This window comes from Protopterus annectens, chromosome 11.part0, assembly GCF_019279795.1.
Source record: "Protopterus annectens isolate FY-2018-M chromosome 11.part0, PAN1.0, whole genome shotgun sequence".
In the NCBI taxonomy this organism is placed as follows: Eukaryota; Metazoa; Chordata; order Ceratodontiformes; family Protopteridae; genus Protopterus; species Protopterus annectens.
Window position 1 is genome coordinate 49,965,635 of NC_056745.1, and position 21,537 is coordinate 49,987,171.

The 21,537-nt window shown below is 36.6% G+C and overlaps 1 protein-coding gene across 1 annotated transcript in view; it reads left to right on the forward strand.

The window, feature by feature from the left end:
- The window catches only part of ADAMTS20 (ADAM metallopeptidase with thrombospondin type 1 motif 20), a 3,636,702-nt gene that overhangs the window by 1,550,955 nt on the left and 2,064,210 nt on the right, over window positions 1–21,537 (forward strand). Inside the window, exons 17-18 of the mRNA XM_044087413.1 lie at window positions 2,034–2,200; window positions 12,064–12,196. Of these exons, the coding sequence (XP_043943348.1) occupies window positions 2,034–2,200; window positions 12,064–12,196 (300 nt within the window). The remainder of the gene's footprint in view (window positions 1–2,033; window positions 2,201–12,063; window positions 12,197–21,537) is intronic.

Sequence of the window (21,537 nt, forward strand, 5' to 3'; positions counted from 1 at the left end):
TCAGGGGAGGGTATTCTTTTCGTATGTGAGTGTTCTTTCTTGCATGTATTGGGGTAGTATTGTATTTGTTAGTTATGTTTATTCCTGTACTTGTATGTGTTGTTTCACTTTCCTTTGTAATCTCAAGAATTGAGCTGATGCACGAAATTTCATTTAGGCTACACGTGTGTAGTTCTAAATGGCAATACATTTTATTTTGACTTTGACTTTTGAACATTAGGCAACTGGAAGGCACAGAACCACTAGAATAAGGAACTAGAAGTCCAATAAAGTGTTACTGGATGCCATTGGCCTGTATCATTACAGTTGTGTCTGACTTCATCTAACAGATATTTCATTTTGATAGGTACCCCTGACTTTCATTTCTCCAGCTCTGTCACCAAATGCATGGTGTCAATGTTTGCTTATCTCAGGGTCTGAAGAATCCACATTGTTTCCTATCCAGTGGATTGTCTGATTCAGATTTCCAGTCTCCTCAAAAGTCACCAAGGGCTTCTTTGGAGCCGTTGGAAAATATTAGAAAAATTTCAGCTCTGACCACCTCGGATCTGAAACCTCTTGGACCATCCTCGGATCCAAAGCCTCCATCGGATGTGAAAGGTTTGGCTCCTATTGTCATTTCACCCTTGCCATCTTTTCCATTTTCAGATCCTAAGTCCTTGGATCCGGGTTCTACTTCAAGCTGCTGAAGCCATACACCAGAGTATGCACTGAAACCTTTGTTACCTTCTCTGCCAACTTAACTTTTTCAGACTCCAAAGAAACACTATAGACCCACATCCATAGTGTCTGCCAGATCTTCTAGCAGTTTGTCAGAGGCAGATGTGGATAGGATGATGCAGAAATTTCTCAGAGCTGAGATCCAGATTGGGTCCTGCCAGCTCCGTTCCTTCCTGGATCTATGAGTGCACCTCCTAATTCCATTCTCTCTCTCCTTCTCTGATCTATCCATCTCCCATCTTTGATTCCGAGATCCAAGGCCATCAGACCTATTCCACAAGGACAGACGGTTCCTGGAAGTCTCCAGACAGCTTCTTTTGGTTCAACAGTGCTCTGGCATGTCCCTATGAGGGCCTCCTGAAGGCTATGTAGCTGGGGACTCTGTCCCATGGGTGAGGAAGAATGAAAAGTACAACATCAGATTTATAAATTGTGTACTCACCATAACTTGGCATCTGTGTTGTCCATTATCATTCTTCCTCACTTTACCTCCCATCCACCATCCTTGGTGGTCCTAGAAGTATCTGTTAGAGTGTACTGGACCCATTCAGTTCCAGGTTTGAGCCCTGACTTTTCTTATATCTATATCTGTCTGCATTATAAAGTGGGAGATTAGGCTGCAAACTTGATGTGAGGTGGTGTTGATAGAATAGAGCATTATCAGCAGAGGGAGGAGCTCAAGAGCTGGATCGGAAGTCTTGTGTATGTGGCCGAGATGGAGCCGAAGATCGGATCCAAACCCCATTAGTGAGGAAGAATGAAAATGGACAACACAGATGGCAAGTTATGGTGAATGCATAACTTATAATTACCACTATTGGATCACTTTGGATCCAATAACCCAGAGATTGAGATGAACGAAAGAAGATAACACTTATCTAGTGTTATGCTAAGTATATAACTTTTGTTGTTGCCCCCGGGTATACATTACATACACAAAAGTCATCAATTACAAGGGGAAATCTTTAATTAGCTAGCTATGTTATAATTCCATAGTTCAGCTTTTTTCTTACTCTGTTTTTAGTGCTTCCTGTAATGCTTTTTAAGCTTAAGCTGTTCAGGTACCATAGTCATTGCTGTATTTTTAGGATCGAAATGACCCAACCTCTTTAGTGTGGCTATAAATAATACTGTAGTTTATTGCTACACAGACATATGTTTTAATACTTTATGTTGGAGTTATAGTAAAGCACACTTAGTTGCTTAACCCACTGATCCTTAGTTACTTAACCCAATGGTCATCAGTAATACAGATGCAGTGTCTGATTTTAAGGATGTTTAGTGTTGAGTCATGTGTTCTTCTTTTGATGCAGCTTTGTCAGACAGCCAAGGCGATTTTGTATTGAATGGAAACTTTGTAGTGAGCATGTTCCGAAGAGAGCTAAACTTACATGGTGCAAGCATTGAATATAGTGGTTCAGGTAACGCAATAGAGCGAATTAACTGCAGTGGTCGAATACAAGAAGAACTAATTGTGCAGGTAAGTTGACCAGTTAAGTTGCATTTTATGTCATATAAGAATCTGTCACATTTCTATCATATTATATTATAGTGAATAGTATATTTCTAATACAATGTCATTTGCATTTAAAAGCAGTAAAGCCTAAACCAGTGATACAAACCTGTTCTTCATTTAAATAACAAATACAAAAAAGAAAGGGACAGTGAGACTGAAAATGCTTAAACCCATATGTTAAGATTGCTGTCACACTGACCTTTTCTTAAAGATCTGTTAAGTATCTAACACAGTTGTGCTTAATCCCCTAGGGATTTGAATTTCATACTGGAAAAACTAACATTTTCTTTTTTCTGAACCAGTAAACACAAAATATACAAAAAAACCCATTATTTTAGTATTGGTTTCTTCAGGGAGAAGGATTTCTGAGTTGTAATCTCATTTGGAAACCAGCACACATTTTTTTCTTTTTGTAGTGATCTTTCTTTCATGCTAGATGTTGTCCCGATAGTGTCTGGATCAGTCTGATCAACTGTAATTTTTTATTCACGCAACAAAAAAGAAGCAGAGTATCTTTATGGACAGGAAAGTAAAATGTTGTACCCAGAAAACTCAAGAGTTCAGCAAACCAGATCAAATGTTTTCTCTTTCACAAAAGGGAAGAAAAGCATGCCTGTTGATGCCTAAACATTATAAAGTGGCTGTCCCAGTTATTAATTTCTCCAAATCTTTTGGGTTTCTAATACTGTGATGGCAATTGACCACATTCCTAAGTCAAGTTCATGAAATTAGTATCGTTTCAGTCTTTGATGTTAGCCAGAAGTGCTCTTCACAGTATCCGCAGTATGCCCAGAATCAACTCCTTCTGCAGTTCATAAGGATTTACATGTATTGGTAACATATCTAAGTACAACTGTAAATGTGTTTTTATAAGACCTGTTGCTGCTACTACTACTACTATTCGAACTGTCTGGGTACCTCTCTTCCACATTGCAGTCATTTCCGCCTGCAAATCCTGGTATTTTATGACTGTGTGTCACTGTAGGTAACACACTGTAGACTGTGAGTGTAGCAATTTCTGTGATCAGTGCTACTTTTGTATTCTTTTCATGGACTATTTTAATTGTTTTTCTTACATCTATTTTTTGAACTGTTGGTAATGGATGATCCAGTGTGATATAAACTTTATCATTTTCTATAATGCTTTGTGGCTCATGTTTCCATTTTTTTTCAGCTACTTCAGTATTATAATGTTTGCACAATCCCCAATGCAACAATCTTGCCACATTATCATGCCTTTCAGTATACAGTCCTAACCCTCCTTAACCATTCCTGAGCTCGATCCTCATCGATGTGAGGTTGTTCCAAGAGTATTCTGTACTTGCAGCTATATTCATGCATGTTCCACATTTCTTGCCTTCTCATCTGATCCTTCACCTTATATTCTTTTTTTTTTTTTTTTTTTTTTTGGCACTTTCAATTGCTGCCTGATTTTTATCCACTTCTGGTTTGATTTCCATTCCCACTTGACACTGATAATGCTTCTGCTAAACTAAGCAGGGAAGTCATCTTAGACTTATTCTTCTCGTGTTTCCACTTCTGGTTTGATTTCCATTCCCACTTGACACTGATAATGCTTCTGCTAAACTAAGCAGGGAAGTCATCTTAGACTTATTCTTCTCGTGTTTCTGGAGTCTACTTGGGGTATAAAAATATCTGTGTAAACATTTCCAAGCAAAAATCCTAAATCTTCTAGACTTTGTTGCATATTTGGGAGGCATACATATATTCCCCCGTTGTTTCTTGTAAATTGCTTAGCCAGTCTGTCTTCCCAATCCTTTCTAACCTCCTCTGATTGATTCTTATAGTTATCATGCAGTATTTTATTCCTTTTTTAACAGCAGCTTCTGTTCTAGATTCTACTAAAAACTCCACCAGTGCTGGTCTTTCATATGGGATTCATGAATACAACTGACTGAATCATGCGCAAGTACGGATAGGTGCAAGGCCAAACCACAATTACTGATACACAAAAGAGCCAACACATTGAAGTCAGCTTCCAACTGAAATTTAATGAAGGTCAAAGCACAATGGACCACATCACAATGAAAATATCAGAACAGCATACACCTTCATCAGTGCATATTAACATCAACCCCTTATTGGATTTAAATATAATTTCATCAGCCAATTAAGGCTGCAATTAATTATATATGCTCATTGAGCCCTGGTGCAAATAGTGCCCCTAATCTAATAATCCACATTTGTTCTTTTTGATTAAGCAATGAGTGCCATTCGACTTTATCAGTTTTACAGTTTACCCTATCTATAATAGTAAACATGAAGCGGGCAGAAACATGTTTCAAAGGGTGTTTATACAATGCATTGGTCTGTCTAGCACACCGTATATCATTAAGGTTTTCAGACATCCTTAGCTTCAACAGATGTGAAGTTGGCCCCACATAAAATACTGAGCAAGAATACATTGCTAAATACACCACCCAATCAGTGTTGCAATTCTCATATGTCCAAACCTCAAATACCTTAGAACTAAAATATGTATCTTTATTAATAAATTTGCAAAAATTACAATGCCCACATGGAAAGCAACTCACTAATCTATCTCCATCCAACCTGACCTGATGTACATATTTACTCCTATAATGTGTCTGTTTGTAATGATTAAACCAGCCGGCCAATGTACACAGACTTCTGCCATTAGTGTATCACAACCAGCAACAAGATGTGTGATTGTTCTCAGTCCTGTTTTACAAAACCTACATTTGCCTGGTTCTCTCACATGCTCAATGGACTTTATAAACCAGTGTGTACATAGTCCATTATTTTGGGCTGCCAATATTAACCTTTCATCTTTTGGTTTAAAGTCAACTCTCCTTAACCATTCCTGTGCTTGAACCTGATCGATGTGAGGTTGTTTCAAGAGTTTTCTGTATTTGCAGCTATATTCATGCATGTTCCACATTTCTTGCCTTCTCATCTGATCCTTCACCTTATATTCTTTCGGGGTTTTTTTTGGCACATTCAATTGCTGCCTGATTTTTATCTACTTCTGTTTTGATTTCCATTCCCACTTGACATCGATATGCTTCTGCTAAACTTATTGTACTTATGTTTCTGGAGTCTACTTGGGGTATAAAATATCTATGTAAACATTCCCAAGCAAAAATCCTAAATCTTCCAGACTGTGTTGCATATTTGGGAGGTATACATATATTCCCCATTGTTTCTTGTAAATTGCTTATCCAGTCTCTCTTCCCAATCCTTTCTAACCTCCTTTGATTGATTCTTATACTTATCAGGCAGTATTTTATTCCTTTTTTAACAGTAGCTTCTGTTCTAGATTCTACTAAAAACTCCACCAGTGCTGGTCTTTTATTTAGGATTTCCCTGTTTCTGTTTGTCTATAATTTATCAGTCCGTGATGGGGAAGGCAGTCTCTAACCTGCAGTCCAAATACATTCTTGGCATCTTCCCATTCTGTTACCTTTCCCTCTATAGTTATTTGCTCCCAATATCTTGGTTCCTTTGCCATTTTTCTCCAATAAATTCCAGCCCCCTATTGTCTTTATCCTTAATTGCAGAATCTTCTTTCTCCATCCCTGTGTTGGCTTAGTTCTTAAAATATTTTCTGCTACTTTATGAATATAATATTCTGTATGATTATTGTTATTCTCCTTAAACATCTGCTTCCAAAATCCCAACCTCTCCTTATTTCTTAAGCTTCACCCCTCCCCATTCCCTCCATTTTGTCTTGGTAGGAAAGTGTTACTGAAAGTTTCAAGGGAGAAGGCATCTAATTTTAATAGCTTTTTATCTGAGATTGTCTTGGTTCTCCATCAGACAGCAAATGACTCGTATCAAATATTTTCTCTGCCAATGATGTGTGATTTATTGATTTTACAGTGAGCAAGATCTACCATGCCAGCCTAGAATCTCTTTACTCCTGTTTTGCAGAATCTATAGTTAATGCATTTGTTGTTTTCTGAGGATGTTTTGTCTACTTGAGAAAGATTAAAACGTCTTTATCAGGCAATCCCAGTTATCAGAATGGAGCTGTTTTTCCATTTTGTGCCATATAAACTGTTTAGATATTTTATAAAAAGCATAAAATGTATTTAAACATTTCCAGCAAATTATAACAAATGGTAAAATTTGCTGTGTAAAATTAATGCTGCTGCCTCTTGTCTTAGAGTGATAATTCTTATTCTGCTATCAAAATATTCATTACGCTGTTGCATCTGAGATAACAACAAGCAGAAGATGAAAAGTTACTTCTGGCAAACAGGATTTGTGTTCATTAAGGAGATCATCAGATATAAAGTTACTAAGAGTTCTTCCTAAAACAAAAGCAAAACCTTCTACCTTGTGTTACTTCTTCCTTGGCTTAGGTTAGAAATGTACTCCATGTGCATTAACAAGCTCAATCAAGTAAGATAACTCAGGGCAAGACCGCAATCCAAACTGTAGCTTGCTACAGAACCCCCCACCATGCCCCAGGATTCCCACTCCTCATTTCTTGATACACTGGAAAGTATTAGGGTACAACCCAACACCATAATAATGGGCGATTTCAAATACCCCACCATTAACTGGGAAAACTATTCATGTACCAACTCTTTTGCTCAACGTTTTCTGGAATTCATAAATTCCAATGCCTTGGATCAACTTATTCACACCCCCACCAGGGGCAGCAATATCCTAGACCTGGTCATTACCAACATGGGCAACTGGTGTTTCACACTAAAGGTCAATTCCTCGTTGGTCAGATCCAACCACAAGCTAATCACCCTAGACATCAACATCCCGTCCTCAATTAGGGAAACCACCGTAAAAAACTTCTCCAAAGCCAACTTCACACTTCTTAAGACAGAAGTGGCAAACTTCATGACAGCCATGCTGAAGGACAATAGAGGTACGACTGCTGAATCCTACACAAATGCACTTTATAAGCACTTACACGAGTGCATGGATCATGCTATCCCTAATAGAACCAAGATGCTATCTTCCAAAAAAAGGAAGCCAATCTGGTGGTCCTCTGCCATAAACAAACTTTACAACAGAAGAAAGAAACTGTTGCAAAAAAGAGTAAAATCCAATGACTGGAGGAACTCCCTGGTCAACCTCAGTAAGAAGCTGAGATCCCTCATAAAATCCTCCAAAGCTAGTTACGAAAATAAAATTGCCACAGACTCTAAAGACAGCCACAAAGCATTCTATAGCTATGTCAAGAATCTCAATGGCAACACTCAGATCTGCTCTGAGTTACAGCACAATGGCACTAAATATACAGAACCATCTGATATTGCCAACATTCTGGCAGACAGGTTCAGTGTTAACTTTACCCCCCTCTCACCCCCTAGAGGGCCCATCTCTATACCGGAAGAATGCAAAGTTCCTGTAATCACGGCTGCAGAGGTAAAAAACACACTCTCCAAAGCCAAGAACACAGCATCCATGGGACCTGACAATATCCCAGGCTGCGTTCTACATGAACTACAGAATGAACTGGCACCCTACCTAAGTACCATGTTCAATCATAGCCTCACCTCAGCCTTTGTACCCACTGAATGTCGCACTGCGACTGTTATCCCACTGCACAAAAGGGGAGCCACGACGGACCCCCGGGAACTACTGCCCCATTAGCCTGATGAGCCTGGTCTGCAAGGCCATGGAACGTATCATCATGGAACTCATAAACAAAGACACTGGTAGTCTCCAAACTCTGGACCCTACCCAGTTCGGATTTGTAAAAGGCAGATCATGCCTCCTAAACCTGATAGACGTCTTTGAAGCAGTCACCAAAGCCATAGATGATGGTAAGGTGGTTCACACAGCTTATCTAGATCTCGCCAAGGCTTTTGACACCATCCCCTACTCTGGAGTTTTAGATAGGCTCACTAAACTAGGTATAAATCCCTATGTCACAAGATGGCTTGCCAACTGGCTCATGGACAGAACCCACACTGTGAAAGTAGCAGACTCCAAATCCGACTTCAGACCAGTGAAAAGTGGAGTACCACAGGGTTCAGTCCTGGGTCCTCTCCTGTTTGGTATCTACTTCTCTGAAGTACAGGCTAACACAGAAGGTCTTTGGCTAACAAAGTTTGCAGATGACTGCAAACTAGGAGCCATAATCAAAACTCCTAATGATGTGGACATATTACAAAAGGGCCTCACTGAAACAGATGCCTGGTGTCAAAGCCATGGCCTGAAGCTCAATGCCAAGAAGTGTATTGTCATCCCCTTTGGTAAAAACTCTGTACCCATGAAGTACCACATAGCTGGTAGTCTACTTAACGCCGAAAATGTGATGATACCTTGGGACACAGGTGGACAGTAGTCCCTCCTTTGATAATCACATCGCCACAGTGATCAGGAAATCTTTCTATGTGGCTCACCTCATCACAAAAGGTTTCTCATCCAGAAAAAAAGAGGTCATTGTTCCCCTCTACTCATCACTCATTAGACCCATTATAGAGTACAACGCCCCTTTTGGTATGTACCTCACAAGACATCTACAACAACTGGAAAGGCCACAGAAATACCTCACAAAGAGGATTACTGGCCTCAAACAGATGCCCTCATGAACCGTCTCAAAAAACTCCAGCTTTACTCCATTGCATATCGCCTACTCAGATGCGATCTCTGCCTAACATACAAAGCTATGTCAAACCCAGAGCTGTTGGACATGCTCCACTTAAAAAAATCCCAATCCCTCCGAGCTACACACTCTAGGGACCTAAACCTTGTCACCACAATAAACAGAACATGCTGGAGGGATAGATTCCTGTCCCACAAACTTCCCATACTCTGGAACAGACTACCTATCTATGTCAAACAGAGCTCCTCATTAGCACTCTTCAAGAAAAATCTTGATGATTGAATGGGAAATAGGAAATTCACCCCAGGGATCACTTCTGTGGCTCTGCTCGACAGGGGCACAGGAAAATAATTTTCTTGGGTGGCGAAAGCCAGTGTACATTTTTGGCTAGGCTTATATAGGCCCTAGGGCCAATAGCCTAGTATCTACCTATGAACCTATAAGAATATCCAAGGGGTGTACCTTTGCCTGACCTTTTGCTTAACTCTAGAAACTGTTGCCTGAATCTCTAGCAGTAAATCCAAAAGCGGGCTCTCTCAATTTATCTGAATTCTTATTATCATAGACTGAGAGCAAAAATAAAGGAAAGTCAGTCTTCGTCTTGTCCTGCCATAGCTGACTGATGAGATTTTGTAGGTCTTTAAATTTATATAAATTTCTACAAGTTACAAATGTGTTTTGCCAGTCACCCCTTCCTTCTTCAGATGCCCAGAAAACTGGGGACTTCCCTTGGAAACGTTCTTTTTTTTTTTTTCTGCATCATATTTTTCAATGCTTGGTTAGTCTTTTTGCTTGTAATATTTCATATTCATTAGTCAAAGTTCAGTGGTCAACCATTTTTGCTTGCTTGTCTCTTTTCCTTCTTACGTCTTCTCATATTAAAGAAAATGACCTTTCTGACAGTATTTCATATTGTATCATCCCTGAGAAAAGAATGCATACAAAATACTTCTGGAAAAGTCCAAGCCGAAAGAAAATGAAATAAAACACAATAGGAGCCAAATGAAGCTAAAACAGTTACATAACAAGAAAAACTTAAAACTGTTTTTGTTCATATGCTTAACAGATGAACTTCCATTTGTGAATGAAAGTACTTGTTTTAAATTCTCAGAGTTCCATTTGCCTCCTGTTGTATTTTATTTTATTTTGTTTTGGTTTCAAGAAAAGCATTCTCCTGCCTGGAATTTCTACCTTTTGGGTAAGAGCCTAACATTCATCCTCCTAAACTGAGTCTGTATTTTATTTCTTTAAATAATATTTTAGTAGTTCTGATTTTGACTAGAATGATTTGTGAATTACGGGCATTAATATTCTGTGAACTTTGTATAGTTTTTCCATAGAGTTTTTTCCAGAACAAATCATTTTATTGTTATTTTCTTACTGTTAGCTTTATAACAGAAGAGAGTAAAGGTGAAATAATTTGGAATACTGTGGATATCCAGAGGCACCCCAGTTATTCAGAAGACTAAATACATCAGACATTTTGACAAAATGCTTGTTCCCCTCGAGACTGAAAGAAGGTAGACCTGTTACATCTTGAGTAATTTTGTCTGTAGAATTAACAGCCTTTATAAGTTGGAATTTTCACTGTAGCTCCCATAAAGTTTTGCCTTATATTCCAGTAGTACTATCCAGGCTTTTGGCTTGATTTAAGCATATTGTGTGCTGTTGTATCCAATAGTAAGAAATATAGTGGTAGTTATCTGGGACAAATATGGTGTTACAGCTCTGCTTTCATTGTGAAGTTCTTTGCATACGTGTCTCAAACACGAGTTGGTTATGACTGATGACCTGATTATAATAGTCTGTGCTGTCCACAACATGATGTAAATGGTTTGCAATGCACCTTCACTTAGAATGATTCAGAATATTTAGGGCAAGCCGGATCGGTCCACAAGTGAAAGGGGCTGTTACTGCATTGGAATTTTTTCTGAAGGGGCTTGATTGATAGACTGTACAGTGGTAGGCATCACGATGATTTGAGGATCTACTGTTACTCATCATTATTTTGTTATGGTTTAGCAAAGGAACTGCAGCTTAATTTTCTAGTGAAAAGAGATCAACATTTTGGACCAGTTTTATAGCCTTCTCTGAAAAATAAAATCATCCCATTGGATTTCCACAAGAGAACACTACTGAACTTACAAACAAATGAGTAACTGCTGCTACCTTCTTGTCACTACTATAACTGTGTGTCTGCTTATCATTGCATAAAGGAGCATGTGAACAAACTCTGGCGCATGGTGTTTTAAATAAAAAATGTTTTATTCTGGTAAATTAGAGATGTAGTCCAGCAGTTGCATTGTACAGTGTTTAACACTGTATCAATCACTTAGCTATTTAAGATCTTCCAAACATGAAGTCCTTAATGTCCCATATGAAATACCTTACTCCTCTTACTGGCTGTAACTCTCTTGATCTTGTTTGCATTTTATATTTCTTGTAACAGTGCTTCAAAAATGCCCTCAGCAATAGAACTCTAATGGCCTTGAATCCTATGATTAAAGTTATTGTCAAGGTGCAGCATTACATTACAGTTCCATCAATTTATGATCCTTCCCACAACCTCTCTTATTTACTATTTCTATCTTTGTTTTTGAGTAAGGGGGAGCAATGTGGTGCAGGGCCTTTGGCCATTGTACTCTCCTTCCTCTTGTCATTAATTTTAATTGGTACTTGGACATTTTTTTTCAGTTTTTTGTTTTGTTTAAGCTTTAAGCCATCCCTACTCGTGTATTTTGTTGAATGAGTTTTCCTTCAGCTGACTGAACTGAAGTAAATAATGCCTGGCCCATTCTGATGCCACTTTAGATTGTGTCAGTTAAATTTCGATTGATAGTAGTACCTATTCCTTCTTTTGGAATAGCCACTAAATTACTGAGTAAGAGCTGATTCTTATCATAAACCAGAAAAGTGAATGATGCAGACATACTTAGAGATATATTTTCCTTTAACTTTACGCAAACATCAAAATCATAAACGTGCATAGTACTTTGGTGTGTTTTACTTATTTTACTGCACAATTAAACCCTGCATATGAAGTGTATGCAAGTGCTTTTAAAGCACTACATTACATAATGTACTAAATCCAGAGATGATGAGTATGTTTTTATATTAAAATCGGTGGCTCATTAATTTTTTGGCAGAGAGGATCGATTAAATTCTATTTTTATTTACTTTACATGTTGTCTGTGAACATCAATTGATAACCATAGCAGCAGTGGTGGCTCACTAAATCAAAAATTTATTTTTCACATCATTTAAGGTCCTGTCTGTGGGAAGCTTGTACAGTCCTGATGTACGCTATTCTTTTAATATTCCTGTAGAAGACCGGGGAGTTGACCTTTTTACATGGGATCCAGATGGCTCTTGGCAAGAATGCAGTAAAATATGTCAAGGTAATGCACAAATGTTGCCTAGTTTGATGTGTTTGTCTCTGCAGCATGTATAATGCATTTATTCAAACACTCATCATCGCTTTATATGCATATAACGTGCATAACAGTTTGTTTCATCCTGAGATTGTTGATAATTTTATATAATTTCCGTATAGTTATTTCACATATTTGCATTTGGTATAATTCAGTACACTGTGTTTTATTTCTTTGCTTAGGATTTTATTGTTTAAGTACCTGCCAGTTTCTCGTATGGCTGTTGGCACTTCCATGATAACCATGTGTCAAGTATACAAGCAGAGTAAGATTGATCTTAGTTTCAGAGAAAATAATTCATTGATTAGCTATGCCTGATGAATATTCTTACTTCCCCTGGTAATTGTTTTGATGCTGTGTTCTGTAGAAATAGCTGTTTTAGCTATAGCCCACATTTTCTGATTGGATTTCTCAAAAAAATACAATTTCTATTGGTGTTTTCAAGATTTATTGCCATTTGGCAGTGTGATTGGGCTCAGATTACTTTACATCATGTGTACAGTATTATTTTATCCAGATATTTATTTTGCCGTCTTTGTGCAATATTCTTTAATCCAAATGCTTGGCTTTTATTTATTTTGCCACATTTTTTTATGGATGAGGTCTGATTTCTTTTCGCAGACCTTAGCAGGTGCCCTTCTGGAAACCATTTCCCACTTAAACATTTTCACAAACAGTGTGGGATTTATTTAATAAAACCAAGAAAATATAGCGAACCAAAGTCACCAAACCACAAAAACGGATGCAGGAGACTCGACTGCAAAATAACTCAGTTTTAATGTATAAAACCAATTCACCCAGCACGAACACAGAAACACGAATAAAAATGTAACAATCCAAAAGCATGAACGCCTTTCTAATACATGCGTTTTCGTCCAAATGGACTTCATCAATAATAAATAAATAGTCTAAAGTACTGTAAACACTGTAAAAGTTTTATAGAGGCCACTAGAAGTAAAAGATCAAAGTAAGAAAACAAGAGGAAGTCTTCTGTTTTCTCAATGCATGTGAAAAAAGGTGGCTGTTGTAACTTTAGGATCAGTATCCATAGCTAATAAATGTGTCTGATTTTCTTCATTACAAGTTATATTAGAGTGCAGGACATCAGTGTGGGTCCCACCACTGAAAGCTGCTTCAGTGAAAGTACATCACCTGTACTGGCTGCGACAACCCACCATTGGACCAGTAATGAAGGAGCCTCAATCCTCAACACTGGCACCTGTGGGGGACATTCACTGGGAGGATGACAGGTACATACACAGTATTTCCAGATGCAGCAAGTGCAATTTCCCATAAGAGCACCTAGAGACTACAGTCAATCCAGGGCTGGTTTCTCCCTCTTTCTCCAGATTCCCAATACGACTCCCCACTGGCACAGCTATAGAGTTGAGATCTCAGCTGAGTGACCAAGCCAAGACCTCCAGCACCCTCTCTGCCCAGCCAGTGCTTCGTGTTCCTGCCCACACACGCGCACACACACACACACACACACACACACACACACACACACCTGGGAAAGGCTGGCACAGGTTTACTAGCTATACCTCCCTCTGCCCAGACTATAAGGTAGGTATCATTGCCACCAGTCACTCCTTATCTACTTTAGACCCTTAACAAAGGGTGTCCAAACCTACTGTGTAACATTAATATTAATACATACGGTAGTTTGACAAAGAGCAAGGCTGTTAGGAGTGGCCCACATAATGTCACCAAATAAATATGTTAGTACTATCAAAACTTAAATATCTCTACACAGATCAGCCACAATGAAAGGTTTAAATATATTTAATAATAATAAAAGAACAAGACAATACTAAATATATGTTCATAGTGACAGCAGAGTTCAAAACCCCAGAAAATATTTAAAACAGCATTGCAGTACAGGCTCACACAAATAAAGAAAAATATCTAAACTAAGCTTCACTATATTCCTGACTGTTTCTAAGAGAATTACTGTAACCTAAGAACTTACTAATAGAGCAAGGCAGACGTGGTGAATGGATCTTCTAGTTGTTGTCAGGTCCAAGACAGAATACAGAATGCTCTGGTTCACTGAGAAACTTCTCAAAATAATATCTCAAGTATTACTGCTGGGATGGATTGCAGAATGACATCACTTCTTGTCATCTGACTTCTAGTTCGTATGCCATCCCCCATTGCTGAAGCTGGCATTGCTTAGCACCTACCTGTAAAAAAAAATACAGACAAGGGCTTGCTCAGGTCTTTTGCAGATGCTGGAAGTCATAAAACAAATTGCATTCCTCCATGCTTTCAAGACTAGTAATTAGTTCACTCCGAAGAGAATACAGAAAGCTTCCTAGTACAGACTCTGTGTCTCTAGCTGCATTGAAACCTGTCAGATAGCCTCTTTTATTGTGTAGCCTATAAAATAATTTAATTTCAGATATTTTTCCAAAGTTTCCTGGACTGAAGTTAACCTCCTTTATTCCAGCTTCCACTGTTAAAATATATACATTTAAACAGTTACAATAGTGCAGGTACATGTCTGTCTCTTCTAGTAGGGCATACTGTGGTTACATTTCAAACACACCACTCTACAAATACCCTTTCAACACACATGTGTACAAGCAGTTTGATATACACATGACCTACAGTTCTAATACATTTGTAACAAAAGCATCTTGTATAAATCATTTCGATATTCACTAATGACAATATAATTATTTACAAAATTCCAGCTAGCTGTCCTGGCAGTATCTCTTTTCTTCACACTGGCTATGCCTCAAAATGATTCCTAGAGATTTGCTGAAGTGTGTATTAAGGGTGCAGGCTCTCTGGTTACCCAGGTATCTTGTGTATTTGTTTTGTGCTTTATTCGTTTTTATTTGATTTCTTTATTAACCAAGTACACTTGCTAAGATCAGCTGCTTCTTTTCAGTGGCAGCCTGAGAAAGCTCTATTTTTAAGAAGTTTATTTAGATTCACACAGTAGACAAGTGGAGATTGAGAATCAAGCTGGGCATAAGCAGGCTAGCAGCTCACAACCGTAATCTTCTGCCTTGAACTGCCAAGACAGAACCTGTAAAGGCTTCAGCTTTATTTATTACTGAAACAGTTGATACTGTGCATTCTGCTCTGTAATGCAAAGGATTCTGAAGGAAGAAGAAGAGGAATATTACGAATTATTTGTTTAGTTTCCTACTTCTTGTTACCATAAAGGTAAAGCTGCATCTTGTGTTACATGTCCCACCTTGCCTCAGGATGTTGCTTTTGGTGAAATGGTAAACCTTATTGTTCTCAGTGAATGAACCAAGTTATTAAATAAAATATGTCTGATGGTGGCTTAAGCATACCTTGGTCCCTGTTTGGAATTGCCTCTGCCCCCACAGATACACTTGATTTTTAGACCACACATAAATGCACATTTTTTATTCATCTTTCTGACTGTTTTCTTATTTATCAGATTGTTTTAAATAATATTTGTTGTTTTATAAAGTAAAATATGTGCATGCTTAAAGATGAGTAACCATTAACATTTTCAGAACAAGATGTGAAAACAAAATTTACTAGCCAATAGTAAAATAAACATTTTAGAAAATGTCAACCATAAAAACTGCACAAACTGCTGTCAGCTCCAAAACTTGGTTATCATTTAAGTCATAAAATAAGTTAATGCATTATCTGCTTCAAGATACATAAATATATAGACATATGGTAAAACTATAATGACAGTCTACAATAAAATTTGCATGCAAAGACACATCAATGATCTAGTTGATGGCAGCATGCATGTGTAACTCTCTTGTACATCTTACTTCCTAGAATACAAATGCGAGTTACACCCACTCACTCTATGTTTTGTATGTATTTTTTCTTGACCGAGTTAGTTTCATTAGGCTAGTCGCCTCTTTCACTGGAGACCTAGGTGGGATTTCTACTGCTAGGAGAAATTTGGACAGGGCATTGGGGAACTTTCCATACTTATTATAGTAATCACAACGAGTATCGTCAGCAATTACGAGTGCTTGTCTTGGTCCTAGTGGAGTGGCAGCTGGGAAAACATTGTGCAATATGGAAAACCAGAGTGAGGGAGCAGAGGCAATCACCAGCTTAGGATATAGTGTGTTGATAGATTCAGAGACATCATTCCAGTGAGACTTATTTGCAGAGTTGAGAGATGAAATGGAGGAGTCTGTTATTGCAACCCTACAATCAGGAGAGTTGCAGGATGATATATTGAAGGAGATGATAAGCCAAAGTGAACCCGAGAATAGTGGTGAAGTGTCTTGAGATATTTTGGAGAATGTATGGGAAGAGGAGATAGCGGAAGTTGTGGAGGGGGATAAAGAAAAAAAAATTAGAAGACTTATGCCGAGACAGTGACCAGTATGTTAAGAGAAAAGGTAGATAAGCTGGAGAATTTAAATAAAGGAAAATTGGTGGTGAAGCTGCAAAATAAATGTGAAGTGGCAGTAAACCGGTACAAGGTATGGGGCAATGTTGTTTTACCTCTAGACATTACAATTCAAGAGGTAAGGGCATGTATTCTTATAAACAAAAATACTTTTTTGATATTATTTTTGAAACTCTGTAAAGCATGAAAAACTTTATTAGTGAATTTGAAAAAAGAAAAATGAAAATCAATGTAATGAGTATGTAATAAAGACTGTGTTTAGAGAAACATTAAAAAAGATACATATACAGTTTTGAACTGAGATAGAAACAGAGACTTTAAAGAGACATTTGAAAGACATTTGTAAAGAAGTGTTGGACATTATAAAAGTATATGATGACGGGGTTTATGGACTGGGGGATGAAGCAACAATGTATTTTAAAAATGGAAAATAAGAATATGCATATACCAAGTGTTATAAATGTTGAAGGGACCTGAGGTTTTGTGAAGTACTGGGCGCAAGTAAGAACTTGTTTATGTGAAAAAAGAGGGACATATTATGAATAATTGTGAAAAAGGAGGTGTTGCATTTGTGGAAAGATGTGACGTGGGGAAAAATTGTGAGTTGGAATGTAATAAATGTAAACAAAAAGGATATTTAGCAATAGAGTGTAAGGAAACAGAAATAGAAAATGAAAATAAAATTGAAGAAAGTAGAGAGGCAGGAAAAGAAAATAAGATAAAACAAGTAAAAAAAGAAATAAAGAAGAAAATTCAGAATTTAGTGCTGAAGAAGGTATAAGCTGGACTGTAGTTAAAAAGAAAACATCTATAGGTAAAAAGATTTAAAGATAGAAAAATAAAAAATTGAGTACAAATGTAAAAGGTAGAAAAAAGGGAATAGATAGAATGAAAAAGAAAGGGAAATGAAAAATAAACAATACTTGACATACTAAAACAAAACAATAAATAAATAAGAATAACCTAAGTGTATTATCAATAAATTTGAATGGTCTTATATAACAAGTAAAGTAGGAATAATAGAATAGTGTAAAAACTGTGATATAGACATAATTGTATTAGAAGGCATAAGGTTTATAACAAAAGAAGAAAGATTACAGACAGACAACTTGGAGATTGAACATATAATATTTAATTTAGAAAATGAACATTGTTCCAGAATTGCAATTTTATACAGAACAACAGTTAAGGTATTAGACACAATTTTAGTAAGAATGGGCAGACTAACTGTCCTGGATATTAGATGGCAGGAAAAAATACACATAATTGTAATAGTGTGTTTATGTAATGTTAAAGAAAGAAAATATTTATTTCAGCAAATATTAGATGATGATATACAGAACATGAACATAATAATAATGGGATTTTAATTGTAATTTAAGAGAATAAAAAAAAATAAAAAGTGAAAAGATGCACAAATAATGAGGGGAATACTGAAACATGCAAATTATGGAAACAAAGGTGGCATATATAGAAGAGATTTATACAAAGAAGGGAAGCAGAGGAATCTAAAATGATTGGCAAGTTAAAATATTTACAAATTTAATGAGTAAAGAATTGGAAAGGAGATAATGATAGATGAATCAGATAAATTAATTAAGCAAATTAACATAGATTCAGTAGCAGGTTCAGATAGAATCAGTTATGAGATGCATAAAAAATTAAAAGGTTGATAAAAAGCCTATTTAGTAAAAATTTTGAATGAATGAATGGAAGAGGGTCTCAAGTATAAAGAATTTTGCAGTGGAATTTTACATTTTTTTATGGAAAAAAGGGAGTAAAGAAGAAATAACTGGAGGCCAATAATATTAAACAATACTGATTATAAGATATTTATGAAGATTATACAGAAAAGGGTGGAAAATAGAGTACAAAATATATTAGAAGAAAGTGTATTCAGTATTAAAAGTAGTGGTTGTCAAGATCGTTTAATGATTTTAAGAGAACTAGTAGATGAAGTTATGAAGGAAAGACAAGAAGTAAAATTAATAGTAGGTGATGTTAATAAAACGTTTGATGCAGTAGATCATGAAGTGTTGTGGAAATTATGAATAGTTACAATATTTGTAAGGAAATTAAAAGCATATGTACAACTGCTTGTAAAAACAACAACATAAGAATACTAATTAATGGCTGGTTAAGTAAAGAAATAGAAATGAATAATGGATTTAGACAAGCATATCCAGTGAGTAGTATTCTGTTTGTTTTATTATGAATGTAATAGTGAAATTAAAAGTAAAATGAAAAGGGGAGAATATGTAATGGAAAAGTGTATACAAATTCCAGTAATAATAGCACACATGGATGATATAGTTGTTGTAACAAAGAATTTTTCTTGGATGGAAAAGTAATTAATTATTTAATAGTTTTAGGGTGGCCCTTAATAAAGAAAAAAGTCAATGATTGGGAAGTAGTAAGAAAGTAGCAGGTATACAAATTACTTTAATTGAAATAAAAGTATTAGAAATAGAGTTTGATATTCAGGAAATAAAGAAAACTTAGCAGGAACATTTGATAAGTATAAAAGAACTATGTGTATTATGAAAAACATGTAAATTGTCATATAAAAGGAAAGGAAATGTGGTTAATTCTGTGTTGTTAAGTAAAATGGCATATTTAATAAGTGTTTTCATGATTCCAAAAATGAATGAAAAGGATGTAAAGGAAATGATTGTTTTCCTTTATATGGGGTTCTAGATTGAAACTAGTTAAGAGAAGTGTTATACAGGAGTAAAGAATGTGATGGTTTAGGTTTAATAAATCATGTAGCAATTAGAGTATTTTGAATTTATATAAAATGTCAATATGGATAAAAGATAAAAAGAAATTAGTCGGAAAGACATTTAATTGTAAATACAAGGATGTGGGAAGAAGCTAGAGCTAACAAAATAAAGAAAAAAGAATATTATGATGATGAAATACAAAACTATCTAGAAAAGATAAGAATATATAAGATAAAGATTGAAGAAATGAAAGAAAAGAAAAACATGGTATGAAAAGATAATAGATCATTCATTTTGTATTAATCCATGGGAAAATTTGCAAGAAGAAAAAAATAAAAGCTATTAAAGAAAAAGAGAAATTGTATAAACATTGGGTGGAATGTCAAGATTTCTTATGGAGGTTAAGTATAAATAAACTTCCTGTTAAAAGTAATATGTCCTATAAAAAGAGAAATCAAAAACGAATTTGTGTTATGTGGAAGATGAAAGAGTTTTGTCATGTAAAATAGTAGGAAAATCATGGAAGAAATTGTGTGAAGAACTTTTTTTGTAAATATAGCAAAAAGAAAAAGACATAAATATGATTATGATAGCATACATGTATTATAAAGATATTAAAAAAATGAATAAACAAAGTCCTTTCCTAACCTTAAAACTCCCTGTCTAAGTTTAACCTTAAACCCTGCTGTCTAACCCTAAAACTTTCTGTGTAATCCTAACCAAAAGCCCAGTCCCTAAATCTAATTCTGTAATTTTGTTACTAACTGTAAAACTCTAGCCTTAACCTTAATCCTAAAACCCCCTCCATAAGTCCACAACTGTGACTCTAACTCTAGCTATAGTGCCCCCTTTCTAACCCTAAAACTCTATTCCTAACCTTAACTTTAAAACCTCTTCTGTAACCCTAAACCTCCACTGCTACCCCAAGTCTAACTCCCTTTGTAACCCTAACCTTAATTCTAAAGCCCCTTCCTAACCCTAAAACTATAACCCTAGTTCTAACCCAAAAACAAATCTTCCATAAGTCTAAAGCTTCAACTGTAACCCTAATCCCAAACCTCCTCATCAACCATAGTCTCCATGCCTAACTCTAACTGTAAAATGCCCCAAACCCTAAAATTCTGACCCTAACAGTAAAAACCATATGACTAACCCAACCCCCAAAGAATTGACTTTAGAATATAGTAAAGTTAATCACCTAGGGTGCAATAATTGCATCTTCCATTTTATCTCAAAACACTGGCAAGTGTCTTTCTCAGAGTAACTCACAGGTACACTGCTTCTGCAAAACCTGTAGCTGCATCTTCTTTGTCTTTTCCCGGTTAGGGGTCACCACAGCGGATCACCTGTCTGCTCATGATTGGCAGTAGAGTTTTACAGTGTCGAGTTGCCAGCCTGGCGCCCAACCTTCCATGGAAGGCACACACATGCACACACTCACACCTAGGGCTAATTTAGAGTGTCCAATCCACCTACAGCATGTCTTTGGGATGTGGGAGGAAACCGTAGCACCCGGAGGAAATGCACGTGACCACAGGGAGGACATGCAGACTCTAAAACCTGTAGCTGCATGCTGTAAGTAATTATGTGCATGGCGCTGAGTGTAATAAAATTGTTGTTGCTGTCAGCTTACGTGATAAAATATTCAAGCTAAGAGACATACAAGGTAAGTAGCAGTAGCAGACTCGGTAGCCCATGTAAAGCTAGTGATACCAAAACGTTCTGCATACTCATACTGAAGGGATGGACAACAAGTAAGGTAAAAGCTGAAAAGAGTAGATGATGTAAATAGGTCAGTAACATCTCACTTACATAACAATAATGGAACAATGTAGGGGTACAAGCTAACATACTATGCTAAGCAGACAGACATTATCCTGTTGCCTATGCTCACGTGGTATTTATGTATCCATTTTTCACCATAGGTTCATACTTCATAGGTAGGTACTAGGCTATTGGCCCTAGGGCCTATACAAGCCTAGCCAAAAAGGTAGTCTGGCTTTCACCACCCAAGAAAATTATTTTCCTGTGCCACTGTCAAGCAGAACCACAGAAGTGATCCCCGGGGTGAATTTCTTATTACCCATCATTCCATAAATTCTCCATTTCTTTCCTAATGAATCAAGGACAAAGCCAAACATAATGGGAAATAGAAGTCCAAAATAAGAGAAAAATGTAAGTGTTACTCAATTCACTTAGAAAGTTAATAG